Below are 14,632 nucleotides of genomic sequence, written 5' to 3' on the forward strand. Positions count from 1 at the left end.
TGTCAAAAGTTTAAAAAGTTTTTAGGTCCTTTTTTTAGAAAAACTAATTCCATGATTTTCCAGGGTTTTAGCTGTAATTACTACACTGATATATTTGTAATTTTGTACAGTTACTAGTGAAACTAATTATAACATGTGTGTACACTTTAGGTTTTAATTGTAAAATAAATTTTATTTCATTTTTTTTTAAGCATTTATTACAAATATATCAAAGTATAAATATTAAAATAAGTTATATTTTGAAATGGTAAAAGTTGTTAGATATAAGAAACTATTGATTCCTTTTTTAAATACACAAAAAAAAAACTACTTATGATTATGAAGAAAAATAGTATAAGTATAAACTGAAATTATTCAATACCAGGGTTACAATTCTTTTAAGACAAGTAAAAACAGGATTTAAGTTACCGTAAATAGTCTTATTTCTTCAAGCTAGCCTGAGCTTGCCAGACTTAATGATAATATTGATTAAAAATAACTAAGAGTCAAAATCAAAACAAAATATTGAAGTTAAAGTGTATCAAGCTAACAAAATGATAATAAAAGTACGCTTTATTAAAAATAATTTTTTAGAAAAAAAATCAAAGTGACTTCGGCTGAGGATTAAGAAGTTTTTCAAAAAACTAATCAACAACTTTAGAAAAACATAAAAAAGGACAGATTTTTTCAATAACATCAACAAAGCCCGAGTGTGTGGCATTACTGATGAAGAAGATCTTAAAAATGTCTTACTGACTGCTTACAATAAAATGATATAAACAAATAACTACTACTGAACAAAACATATTTAAAAAGGTAAATAAAAGCTTTTAACTTACAAAAAGTGTTGCTATTAGAGTTTTCCTCTGGTTTTGCAGTTTCAGTAGATTTGCCATCTACTGTCATTGAAATGTTGTTCTCACTTGCTGCAAACTGTTTCGTATTGATACTACTGTTTTTAGTTCTAGTGAAATTATTTTTTGTGACACCTTCACTATCTTTTATTGGGAATGAACTTTTGTCTTTTTTATTTTTAATGGGAATGAAACTATTACTTACGTTGTTTTCTGTTTGTGTGATATTTTTGTCTCTACAACTTTCTATGGGAACGTGATTGTTGTCTTCAATACCTTGTTTAAAAACAAAAAAGGTAAATTTTAAACTATCATTTTTTAATGTATGATTATTTTTTAAAGAAAATCACAAAATTATTTTGATTAAAATTTGCTACTGAGTATAATCTTAGATGTTCGTATACTTTGTTTTATAAAGTTATTATTAGTTAGAAATATTAAATATTAAGTTATGCTACTATATATGTGTATTTCTTAATATGAATATTTCTATTTTTGATTCCTTTTAACTTATGCATTTAAATAAAGTTGTATTTAACAAATTATACATAAGATTGATATGTGTTACACTACCTTCTGATACAAAATCATTGTAAAGTGAACTTATAGCTTCTAACAATGATGGATCCATAAATTCCTCTGATCCTGCTGTGCTCAATATAAAATCTCTTGCCACAGAAAATCCATCAGAATAATCCATGTTTTACACCTGTTGAGATCAATTTCATTTTAAGATAAATTTTAACTCTATTACTACAGAATTTAAAACTTACTAAAATTCAATAGATTTTAGATGTGTTGGAAGTATTAACAAAAAATAAAAACTCAAATAAGCAAATAAAATATTTTTTACCTGTGGTGAAGTGTGGTCATTTTTAGCTGCTCAGGTTGTTTCAATAAACGAAGTAATACAAAATAATCTAGTATAAAACTGTTAGTTAGTAAAGTTACAATCAATTTTCATACTAAACAATTTTAAAGACAAAAATTATGTAATCAACCGTGAGGTTAAAGTTTCTTATGTTATGTATAATAATTCTGAAAAACAATTTAAATTAGACTAAACAATTATGTTTATACTGTCTTTTAACAATTTCTATGTATAAAAATAGTGTTATATATAGATACACAGTAAATATATTGGGCTAAAAAATATAAGTCATTTTAAAATATCTTTATCAAGTGCCAAATATTTGTTTGATTTATAAAAAAAGTAACTTATTATAATTATGCTTTAGTCTATAAGTGGGTTTTGTAAAACTTACTGCAAAACACATATAAATAAAACCTCAAGACTTAAAAGAAAAAACTTTTAACTCCAGCTGAAACTCTAGCAGTTACCAAATTTCTGTTGACAATCATCTTTAAGAGTTGACATCATCTCTAATTATACTTTTTACTTTTTTTCTGATAAGATTGGGTTCAAAAAATCATTGACTTTTTTTGTGAAACCAATCCAAGTGTAATACATAGGTGTATAAATAGGGGTAGAGAGTACAGCACATTTTTATTGGTCATATTGTATTATTTATTCATGTACAAATGATTTGGATGTGTTTTTGCTTAAGAAGAATCTTAAAAAAAGATTGAAAAAAGTTTGCCGGCCAAAAAACTAATTTTGACCCTAAAAATCACATATTTTCTGTTTTTTGAAATAAACAGTAAAAAAATTACTTATACATGTCCAAGACTTATAATTTATATCTTGAATAAAAGCTTATACTTATTGACATAGATTAAAAAACATATTAACTACTTTTGATGTATTATGACGTCATTATCACCCTAATGTGCAAAATTTGTCTGTAAAATGTAGGGGTAGGGAGTACAGGACATTTTTTTGGTCATACTGTAGAATTCAAATAAGTACATATGATTCGGGTGTCTTTTTGCTTAGTTAAAAAGAATCTAAAAAAAAATAATTTTGCAAAAAAAAAAAAGTTGCTGCCGAAAAAACTGATTTCAACCCTAAAAATCACATATTTTTAGATTTTTCGACTTAAACAGTAATATAACTATTTATACATGTCCTAGACTTATAATTTATATCTTAAATGAAAGCTTATAATTGTAGGCATAAATTAAAGACATTTAAACTGCTTCTGTTGTATTATGACGTCATTATTACACTAAATATGCAAACTTTGTCTGTAAAACCGTAGTAAATTTTTTATATAAAAAGCAAATTATAATTTTAAACTCATAGCAGTTAATTTTTATTATAACTATGCTCTCAATAATCATAATTTCTAATAATGAAAAGCAATTTAAAATGTTTTTGTTACATATATCAACATGCAATAGAAATGACATTACATTAGTAATATATTTTTCCCTAGCTGAGTCGACACAATTTATTTTGCAAATCAAAAAACTATAAGTAAAACAGCAGAAGAATTTGTTTTCTATATTAAAAAATAAAGTACAATTTTACAGGTAAGTTTGCATATTTAGTCTACTAATGACATAATAATACAACAAAGGCAGTTGAAATATCTTTAATTTATGCCTACAATTATAAGCTTTCAATTAAAATATAAACTTTAAGCTTAGGACATATATAAGTAATTTTATTATTGTCTAAGTCGAAAAAATATGTGATTTTTGGGGTTTGAATCAGTTTTCTATGGGAGCAACTTTTTTTTTATATTATAATTTTTTTTAGACTTTTTTTAACTAAGCAAAAACACACCCGAATAATATGTACATATTTGAATTTTACAATATGACCAAAAGAATGTGCTGTACTCCCTACCCCTACGTTTTACAGACAAATTTAGGGTGATTATGACGTCATAATACATCAAAAGCAGTTAATTTGATTTTAATTTATGTCAATAAGTACAAGCTTTCATTCAAGATATAAACTATAAGTGTAGGACATTTATAAGTGATTTTATTAATGTTTAAGTCAAAAAATTTAAAAATATGTGATTTTTGAGGTCAAAACTTTTATATAGCTACTATAGCTAAATTCCTGGTAGCATTTTGAGATATATGACCTTGGATAGCATAACCCAAAACTGCCTTGAAATATTTACTGAGTTTTAAAAATAGAATTCCAGTTTTAAGAAAAAACAAAGTAAATTTAAACATATAAAGTTTTATAATACCTTATAATAATGTAAACGTTTTTTTTTTTTACAAAATTTCAATGACTGCTAGGATTTTCACTGTCCTAACACTCATGTTACTCGAAAAAAATCAGGCTAATCTGAACTTATGAGGTCAAAATCTAGGAGTTAATCGTGTATAACAAATATTCAAAATTTGTATTTTCATAAATTTGAAAAAAAAAGACACAGTTTTACAAAAATAAATTTCACCATTTCGTACAACACTTGATTTTTCAGTAAGTAATACTGCTGGTAGCCAGTAACTTTAATTGAAATTATAAAAAATCAACAAAAAAACTAAACAATTGAAAATTGGCATTTAATCATTAATTGGACTTAATAAATACTATAAACAGTATTACCCTGGTATGAATCCGAAAAAAAATAAATGGTAACAAGCATTTCTAAAATGTTTTAATTGTTATTATCTGACTCTTTCTTGTGACATTAGACTTTTCAATTTGAAAACTGATTATGACATTTCAACTACTTAAGAAATATTAAACTTATACATTAACAAGACATTTTGTGAATAAAATCAAAAATTAATTAAAAGTTTCAATAATTATGCTTAAAAAATTAAAAAAAAAATGATTGAAATTTTAAAACCTGTATCATTATTTTAGCAGATAAAAAATATTTTTTTAATTTTTGAGAATAAATAGACATTTTTTTTGTTTAAATCAAAATTCTTAAATTGTTTTTGATTATTTATGAGCTAATATAAATAAAACTATGCTGGCTTATGAAATGCTAGCACCTAATAGTGAAAATTTTGTAATGATTACCTTACACAGTTTTAATGTTTATCTGAAAATTAGTGTCTCTTTTGGCTACAATTTCTGATAAAAAATTTTTGTTTGTTACTGTGATATGCTAATCAAAAATTAGTTTACATAAGAAGAAAGTATAATAAAATAACTTCATTAAAAATTATCAAACTATCTACTACAACAAAAAAAAGTTCATCGAAACTTTTTTTTTTAATTTATGTTACATCCATGAGTTTTGATATTGCACAACTAAGAATTTTCTGAAGCCGCCAATATCACACATATGGCAACAGGTTACACTGCCAGTATAAAAAAATTGTTTGTTTAATAAGTCAAATGGTATATTAAACAAAATTGTAGAGACAGGTCAGTTTTGCACAAATACTATTTTTCATAAAGGATCACTTTTACACAAAGACACTTTTCCAAAAAGGGTCTTAGTGTAAAAAGGGATGTATTTTGCACAAAGGGTTGTTTTGCTTAAAGGATAAGTTTTTGCTATATTGTAAGTTTTGCTTGAGATCAAAAATAATAAATAATTAAGAACCAAGGTAAAGATAAAGGGATAACAGTTGTAAAAAAAAATACAACAACAACAGTAAAAAGAAAAAAAAATCATATTGACAAAGGGTTAGAGGAAACAATGATAGTCTACAAAAAAATTAAAAAAATAAGTAAATAATATTTAAACATTGACAAAAGTTACCCTTTGAAAATAGTGTTCTTAGTACTTTTGGCACTTATCTCAAAACTATACATATAAAATTAAATGATCTAAAACGTTTTTGCAAACTTTATTTTTTTATTTTTTTGAAGTATATAACTTTTTTAAGAATAATGCAGCTCAGATAATATAATTAAAAATTTTACTTTAATTGCACTCCTACAAGAATTTTGACTTTATTTAATTTCGATATTTAATTTAAAATGTGTACAACTACATCTATTTTTTTCAATAGTAATTATAAAATACTCTTTTTAGTCATAAATTGTAGCAACCACTGATTACCATGCTTTATTTTTATGAATAAAAGTTTATTTGGTTTCTAAATAGGGAGTTGTTTTTCCAAAAATTTCTCAATAAAGCAATATTGATTCCAAGAATTCGAGTCGGCTGCAGTTGTAAGGTTTTGGTATTGTTTTTATTCATAACATTTTACAAATAAAGTAAAGTGGTAATACAGCAAAATACTAAAGAAAATTATACCATTAGCCCGAACCCATTTTACCCAAATATATAAAAAACAAACCGAAAAAAAGGCTTTTTACTTAAAAAAATAAACAACATGTTAACCAATCAGATGCGACCTTAGATCTGCAGCCGATGCTAGTTAGGTCGCAGATTAGGAATTTGGATTTAAATGCTTTAACTGCTGTAACATTAGCTTATTTCATTTACAAAACATTGTGATTTAAAAAAAATTAACCATATTACTGCAGTCGAATAAATATGAAATAATATTTTTGTTTTATAATAGTATTTATATAGATTAGGGGTGGGCAACGTACGGCCCGCGGGCCGGATCCAGCCCCCGGAGTCAAAATGACCGGCAAAACCTTTTTTAATTTAAATAGAATCCGGCCCGCGGACCAAATTTATCCGGCCCGCGAGTGGATGATCCGACCCGCTAGGTATTTTCAAAAGTTATATGAAATCCTAAAAGCCAATGTAAATATTACAAAATATGTACAAAACCTTTTGAGAATTATTTTCACAAAACAAACTGTAAAAATTTTAACTTAAAAAGTTTTTTTAAAATGGCTTTTAATTTTTGTAGTAATAAATACACATTTTTGTTATAGTACCTTGTTCTGTTTCAAGTCAGTTGAATTAATTCTTTATCAAATTATCCGAAAAATTGTTTGCTGAACTAACTTTGATAATCTTACCTATCATAATGATTTTCATAAAAAACGACATGTAAAAAATTGTTGTCTTTTCCAGATGTGTAGTGAGTTGTTAGTGTTCTTATAAATGTTAAGAAAAGTAGTTTTTAATAACATTGACACCTACTTTAAATAAAAATGCTCAACTTTACATGTTAATAGAATATTGTAAGTTGAGACTACAGTGTGCACTCTTTTCTGCTATTGATATTTTAATTAAGGAATTTTTGATTAATTAAATGGTTAAGTTTAATGACGACCAACTGATGACAATATTTCAAAATAATATCACATTAACTTTAAGTATGTATGATTTGTTTAGGAAATTTGTTTGTGCATGTTTGTAATATCAGTTTACAATCTAACAGAATTTTGAATGAAACTTCATAAATTATTTTAATTAAAAGATAGTAGTTTAATATTGTAATGTTAGTTAACTTCTGAATAATATTATTAATGTAGCCTCGAGCCAAGGATTACTAAAATTAGATAATTTCGAATATTTAACAAATTTAAATATTTTAGTTTGAAATCTTAGGCTCGAGTAAATTTTAGTAAGTAAATTATTGTTTTTATAAAACAAACTAGTATTAATTCGGTCCAGAGTTGTAAAAAATATAGAGTTATGAGTACTTAATAAAAATTAACTTAACGTTTTATACTTTATAAACTTAGTAATTAATAAATTGATTCAAAATTTTAAAACACCCTATAAAATTAGCATCCAGCCGGATCCAAGTCTTTTGAAATTAGTTCTATTCGGATACGAAACCTTGTCTAAAATTAATATTTAGCCTGTCCGGATAACATTTTTGAATAAAGATCCGGATCTTGAAAAGGATCCAACTGATTCCGGTAGATCACTTACTCGAAATGCTCCGGCCCGCTGAGGACTATTTTTTTTGGATCCGGCCCGTCAATTATTTACGTTGCCCATCCCTAATGTAGATAGACTAAATTGCCACAATTTTGTAAGCTAATTTTAAAATACTCAATACATAGATATAAATTGTTTGGGTTTTTAACAATTCTAAATTTATTGAGCTCCATTTTTGTTTTTCTTCCTCCTACAACAAGAATCAACAAGAAATTTTTAAAAATACTTCTTTATCATAAGAATATTTGACCTTAATAGAAAATAAAAAAAGTACACATAATGTATATAATATAGTTAATACTCGTACCACTTTAAAGACATTGAGTGTACTTTATTCACATGAAATATATTTTTATTTCAGAGACAATGAGATATAGTTTTTTAACGTGTTTTATTCTTAATACCATTAAAATTAAAACAATTTCGCCCCTTGAACATAATTTTAATTACATAAAAAATAAATTTTTGTGTCGGAACTTACATTAAGGTTGTTAATCTAACAATCAACAACTATTAGTATATTACATTTTCGAACTTTACCAAACTTTTGATTTAAATAGTGCTAATATTTTGATAATGATAATTATTTTTAACAATAAGGCTCACCATTTTTTTTATACAGTGCGATCCGCGAGTAGTTTTGTCTAGAACAAATTGCCCTAGACTTAAAAAAGGCTGTAGAGTCCTTAAATTAAGATCTAAATGTTTGTTGAACTAAAAATTATTTAAAGCTTTTCCTATGATTCTAAAATAATTGCGTACATGAACATAATTTTATTCTGTGAATTTTTTTAAGTTAATTAAAAACTGAGTCCGGGTAACTGTCAAAGTTGCACGAGCGTACAAAATTGCAAAAGTGCACAAAACTGCATGATACTTTTGCTCGAGGGGATAAAATTGCACGAAGAAACTTTTGCAGGGATTGAATATTTTTAATTATTTAAGTTAATTTGAGTTTTTTAATTTGTTTTATTTAGTTGTTTTTATAATAAATGTTACCACTAACCCTTACCACCGGTCAGTTACTTATTTTTGTTTTGTTTATCAAGTTATTTTTTAATTAATTTTTTTTTGTGTTTTATTTTACTCTCGTGCAAAATTAACCCTCCGTAAAAAATTTTCTTCGGGCAACTTTTTCCCTCGTGTAATTTTGTGCCATTAAGCGAATTTTTCTTCTGGAATTTTGACCTGTTCCCCTGGTCAAAAATTAAAATTATTTTTTTATAAAATAAAAGAATTATAAATATTTATCAGTACAAAAACGGAAAGCTTTGTAGTGTTACATAATGAAAAATAAAATGTTATATAAAGTTAGTTATGCAGACAAAATGAACTTTTAAGTATAAAAACTAAATTTTCTGACCAATAAGACTTTTAAAACCCAGTTGAATACGTTGATTTTTCGATAAACTTATGTTTAAAAACTCATCGTATAAAATATAAAGCAAAAAAAAAAAAGTGTTTAGTAGTACTAACTTAGCTGTTTATTACTTAGAAAATGACTTAAGTTTATAAAATATAACTTAACTTGTTTTTTTTAATTAGTTTTTTTAAAACATTATTACAGGTGTCTTTTGCAAAACTTTGTACTGAATTTATGAAAATACATTTTCTAATTGTATTCTATCAATCAAATCATTTTCAGCTTAATTGAGTGTAGTGGCTGTAAAAATTTATTTAAATCTTACAACAAAAAGCAACACAGATGTTTCTCAAGTGTATAAAAGTTTTAGTACAAGAATGAAAGCTTCACAGAATTTTACATTTATATGTTACAACAATCTTGAAAGTGTATAAGTATTTCAACTTATAAAATATTCAAAGCGTATATTTGTATTTAAATATTTTATAAGAAAAATATGAACTCTAAACTTAATTAAAAAAGCACATATTTTTACGACTATTAAACAAAACTTATGTTACTTTTTCGTAAAGAACTATTAAGTTAGATAAGATTAGTGTGTTTTAGTACATGTTGAAAACCATTGTTTTATTAGAAACATAAAATACAAATGAATAAAAGCATTTACATGATATATACTAAAATATAAGTTAGTATAATAGTTTTTTATAGAAAATAATTTAAACTTTTACCTTAAGAATATATGTTTATGAAAAACATTTGGCTTATGATTTTAAATACCTTTTTACTCTTCAACAAACATTGTTTGAAATTAAAGGTTTAGCATAAAATAATAAGAACATTTTAAATTATTAAGCACACTTCAACGACTAATAGTATTGTTTTACTACAAACTAGTAATAAAAACCTTGTTTTTTTCTCAATTTTAGTTATCACGCCTTTAGCGAAAAATTATAAATAATTCTATCTTCATCTTCAATTTCGTAATCAGAAAAAGTCTTTTGATCTTCCATAAGTTTTCCACAGAAAATCAACTTCACCTTCCCAGATGTGAAACCTAAGATCATAACTCTATATTTTACATTTTGTTTTCTTTACAAAAATACATATTAAATTATTTAAATTACATTGTTAAACTTTAAATAAATTTACATACTTAATTGAAACAACAAAGTTTACAAGAAAGCATTAAAATTTTTTAACCTTCTAATTCTTTGATCTTGTCTTTAAGCATTTCAACTTTTGTAGAAGCTTTAACAATACAAGAATGAGTTATTCCAGACATTGATCTGACAAAAATTTTCAATTCTCCATCAAGCCTCAAACATATAGTTGATTCATTAACAATTTTGTAATCGTTTAGTGTTTTTCTACCATCCAACTTTTTATTTTTGAAAGTTAAAGTTTGCTTTTCGAAAGCAAAACCTGAAAATAGTGTTACTAATTTTAAAACATATTAAACAAAAGTTAAAAAAAAAAAACTTTATTTTATATCTTTCTTCTTACTGTCTTAAGAAATACATAAGGATTTTTTTATTGTTCAATATGTAGCATTTTTGAACTTTTTTATTTTTGATTTATTATAAAAAGTCCTGAATCTCAAAATATAATAATAATGTTTTCAAAAAAGCAGACAATTAGCTTGTCTTCAGTAGTAAGAAGATTTGCTTACTAACTTAACAAATTATCCAAATTTTAGAAAATAAAATAATGACAAATCAAATAAATTTGGAAATAAAAATAATTGCTTTTATGTTTACTAAAAAGAAGTTACATCAAAAAAGTGATGGAATTGTAAATTAAGTTTTAAAAATTTATTTTAAAGCAATTATCATCTTAAAAAACATAATCAAATAAAAATCCTTGATTATTATGAACCAAATAGTGTATTTACTGTACAATATTGTATTTTAAAGTCTTTTGTTTCTAATTATTGAAATCTTATTTACAGTTTACATTCACAGAAGACGCGTGCTAACTTTATAGGATGTTCACAGCAACTATCACTATTTCAATGCTATGCTACTGAATTTTTAATAATGATGCAGTTGTGCTACAACGGAAAACAATATTAAAAATAAATATAGCTACAAAAATGGAAATGTTTGCTCCCTTTTAACGAAAATTTGCAATAACACATAACTTCTAAAGATAACATAATTAAGATGTTTAGTTAAAACAAATACAAAATATCCAAAAAACTAAACAAAACTATATTTTAATAACAGAATATTTTTTGAATTATAATTTTACGTATGTAAAAAATTAAAAACCAACTGTATACAAACAATTTAAAAAAAATTGTAACCTTTATAAAGTAAAAAAGTTATTTTTTTTTTAATGTAAGCTCAACTAAACAGATTAGTGTCTTGTAAAAAGCTATGATAAAATCAACGTAAAAAAAGACTTTTGTATAATTTTTTCAACTGTGTCAAAACTTTTATAAGACGGTAGCTTAATAGTACTATATAAATAATTTTTAAGATCTCATATGTAACTAAATGCTAAACAATCCTTAATTTAAAAGAAAAAAAAAAACATAAAACTTTATAAAAAGTTAAGTTATATATTTTTTTAATTTTTTTATTTTTAGCATCAAAATAAATTACAGACTTCAAGATTTTTTATTTTGTAAATAGATTTTCCTAATGTATGTCAATTTTTCATTTTATATATAGATACAGTAATTATCATGATAAACAATACTAACTTTTTTCATATATGATTAAAACTGACTTATTACAGGAATCAACTAAAATAAATCTCCCTAAAAAAATATTATTGAGTTCAATATTATAATTAAATAAGAATTACAGTTTGGTAATCTGTTCAGCGGCCAAACTGAGTAACTGTCTGATTTGGTATAGTCATGTTTTTCAATGTTGTACTTTATGACGCATGAGAAAGAAAAAAAAAATTTAATTTTAACTTCGATAATATATATAATAATCCTACAACAAACCTTCTTCATCTTGAATCCTAGCTTTAACAACTGAAATAGGATCCGAAGGGTCAACTTCAATTGTGAACTTTTCACCATTTAATCTTTCAACAAATATTTTAATTCTAAGTACTAGTTGAACAGTTGATTCATTTTGTATATTGTAATCAGACAACTTCTTTCCATCTTCCAATAGTTTTCCGTTAAAGAATAAATTCTGCATTTCAAAAGGTACACCTACAATTTTAGTAATATAACATTATCAGAAAAAATACACCTAAGTTTTTTTTAAACAAAAACTTTATTTTAACCTTGATTGAAATTTGTTAATTTTTTAAACACCGCAGTATAATTCTATTTAAAAAGCCAGTTTAAAGTTAGGTTTAAAATTGTAGGTTTGTTTTTACTGTTTTTTTACAGTCAACATTGTTTTTCATTTGTAAAGAAAGGGTTTATATATAAAGTTATAGAAGAGCAGAATAACTAATAAGTTATCTACATTTATGACATAGGGGGGTTAACACTTATTTTTTATTAGTCTTATGTTTAACATAATTTATTAAGCTACTAGTCAATTTTTATAAGTTGTTAAAAATTGTAGTAACTTTTAGAACATAAGCCATCGAAGTTAAAGAGTTCATTTACTTTTTAATAGGAGGTGCAAACTAATATTTCAAAGGTACACCATTTGACTAAAGACATATCATTTCTTTAAGTTTTTGAGGTATTCAAAGAAAAATCAGAGTAAATTTTGATAAATTTTGACAAGTTTGTTTTTTTATAAATAATTTAATTTTTTTTTTCAATAACTTTTTAGTAGTATTTAAAAACATCCTGAAAATTTGAAATTTACTTCTAGTGATATTTCTTATAATTCGATATTTTATCTATAATAAGTTTATGTTCCAGCGGTTGTGTAGATTTTTTTATAAGTTTATTTGCTATAAAAAATAAAAAATAATAATTAATGTTTGAGATATACCTAATTTCGAAGAAAAACCTTATACATCTGTTAGTATATACTCGAAGTTTCAAAGAACATTGTTAATTTTTGTAAAAACAATGCCCTTAATAACTAACAAATATTCAAATAAAACTATTTTAATTAATTATGCAATTGTATAGTTTAAAACTACTATTGAATAAATGCATTTGAAAGTTTTTAAATTATAAGTCAAATTTCAAATCTGTTTTTTTTTGCTAGAAACTAAATGTTAAACTTTTAAAGTATAATGTATTGGTTTGACAATTTACAGTAAATAAATTACAAGGTTGCAACTCTTTTAATCAAAAAGCCTATCCTGAGTGACCAAAAACTGTACATTTATTTATTTTTTGTTATTTTTTTTACAATAAAAAAAAAAATGCTGTTAAAATTTATTTATTAACTTTATTTTTAACATAAAAATTATACTAAAAAAAAAGTTAATAGAATTACATAAACTAAATATCACCTGAAGTATAGAAAAGGGATTTTTCTGATATTTTTAGCAAATCTTAAACTATCCTGAGTTCTTTACAAAAAAATAAATTTTTACTGAGTTCTGAAAAGATATGATAGTGTCTTGAGACTTGGAAAAGTTTTAAATTATTTCTAGTTATCTTGGAATCCTTAGTGTGTGGCAACCCTCAAATAAGTTGGAAAATCTTGAAATATTTTTGGAATAAAATATAAAGACAGGGTTGCCACTCTTTGAGTCAAAAAATCTTCCCTGAGTGACCAGAAACTTCCCTGAGTAACCTTAAACTTCCCTGAGTTTTTTTTTTCAAATCCTTAAATTTTTATTTTTATTAAAAAATTACCATGTTGATTCTAAAAATATTAAAGAACTTGCCGCAAGGCTAAAAATTTTCTAAATAAGCACTTAAGAATGAATAAAATTAACTTTTTTTTTGAACAAAACATTGAAACCGGATTAACCAAATCTCATTCTAGAACAAGAAAAAAAAATCCCTGAGATTTTTTAAAATTTCTAAAAATTTCCGTGAAATTTAAAAAAAAAAACTGCCCTGAGTTTTCCTAAATCAAAAAAGAGAACCAAATTTCCCTGAGTTTCCCTGAATTACCTGAGTGTGTGGTTACCCTTTAAGGAAGTTATTGTAATCATAACTAATGAACAATGGAAGTTTGTAACCAGAAGTCAATTTATTTATTTATTTTTAACTCAGTTAGTTTGTTAAATTAATGATACAAAAAACATATTTAGTTATTTATTTTATGTTGAAATATACTTAAACACAAAAATGTAAAATACAAAAACATTAAATAAAAAATTTAAAAAATACTTGAAAAAATAGTATGTTGTACCTTTCAATTATTCAAATACTTAGAAATAAAACGTGTTATTCAAAAGTTATATTAATTAATACCAAATCTACGAACAACATTCAAAAAACTTAATTTCCATATCAAAAAATTAATTAACCATATTAAAATAGTTTTAAACAATTTTTATTGATAAGATTTTCACTAATAAACAACCTAACCTTCTTGATACTGAATCCTAGCTTTGATAGTAGCACTAGTGTCAATGGGATCAACTAAAAGTTTTATACATCTACCTTCATCCATCAATGTTTCAACATAAATATACATGTTTTTTTAGTTATAAACCTGTTAATTAAAAATTCATAGTTTTTATAGTTATAAAATGTCAGAAAAAAATTTTTATTCTTAAAAACAAATAAATCAAAAACTATATTGAAAAAAGAATTTAATGTTTTATACGAACCAAAACTGTTTTACTTATCCTTAAACTTTATGAAAAATCACAAATTATTTTGTATATTTTTAATTTGTTATATTTTTTCAATGTTTATAACTATAAAGGTGGTTTATACT

The 14,632-nt window shown here is 24.3% G+C and overlaps 1 protein-coding gene across 1 annotated transcript; it reads right to left on the reverse strand.

The window, feature by feature from the left end:
* Positions 1–9,781: 9,781 nt before the first annotated feature.
* Positions 9,782–14,386, reverse strand: LOC145828848 (polyubiquitin-B-like). The gene is made up of 4 exons (XM_082936595.1): positions 14,278–14,386; positions 11,812–12,027; positions 10,053–10,274; positions 9,782–9,906 (listed from the first exon to the last, which is right to left on the reverse strand). The coding sequence occupies exons 1-4, from the start codon at positions 14,384–14,386 to the stop codon at positions 9,782–9,784; spliced, it is 672 nt and encodes a 223-aa protein (XP_082792721.1).
* Between the last annotated feature and the right edge of the window lie 246 nt (positions 14,387–14,632).

Source organism: Thalia democratica, chromosome 2 (genome assembly GCF_965202585.1).
Source record: "Thalia democratica chromosome 2, ktThaDemo2.hap1.1, whole genome shotgun sequence".
In the NCBI taxonomy this organism is placed as follows: Eukaryota; Metazoa; Chordata; class Thaliacea; order Salpida; family Salpidae; genus Thalia; species Thalia democratica.

Excerpts from the sequence above, each read along its gene's own strand:
- LOC145828848 (XM_082936595.1), bottom strand. The coding sequence starts at position 14,386 with ATGTATATTTATGTTGAAACATTGATGGATGAAGGTAGATGTATAAAA. Across the intron at positions 10,275-11,811 it reads TAGGATTCAAGATGAAGAAG|GTTTTGCTTTCGAAAAGCAA; the intron begins GTTTGTTGTAGG and ends CACTATTTTCAG. Across the intron at positions 9,907-10,052 it reads CAAGATCAAAGAATTAGAAG|GTTTCACATCTGGGAAGGTG; the intron begins GTTAAAAAATTT and ends TTATGATCTTAG.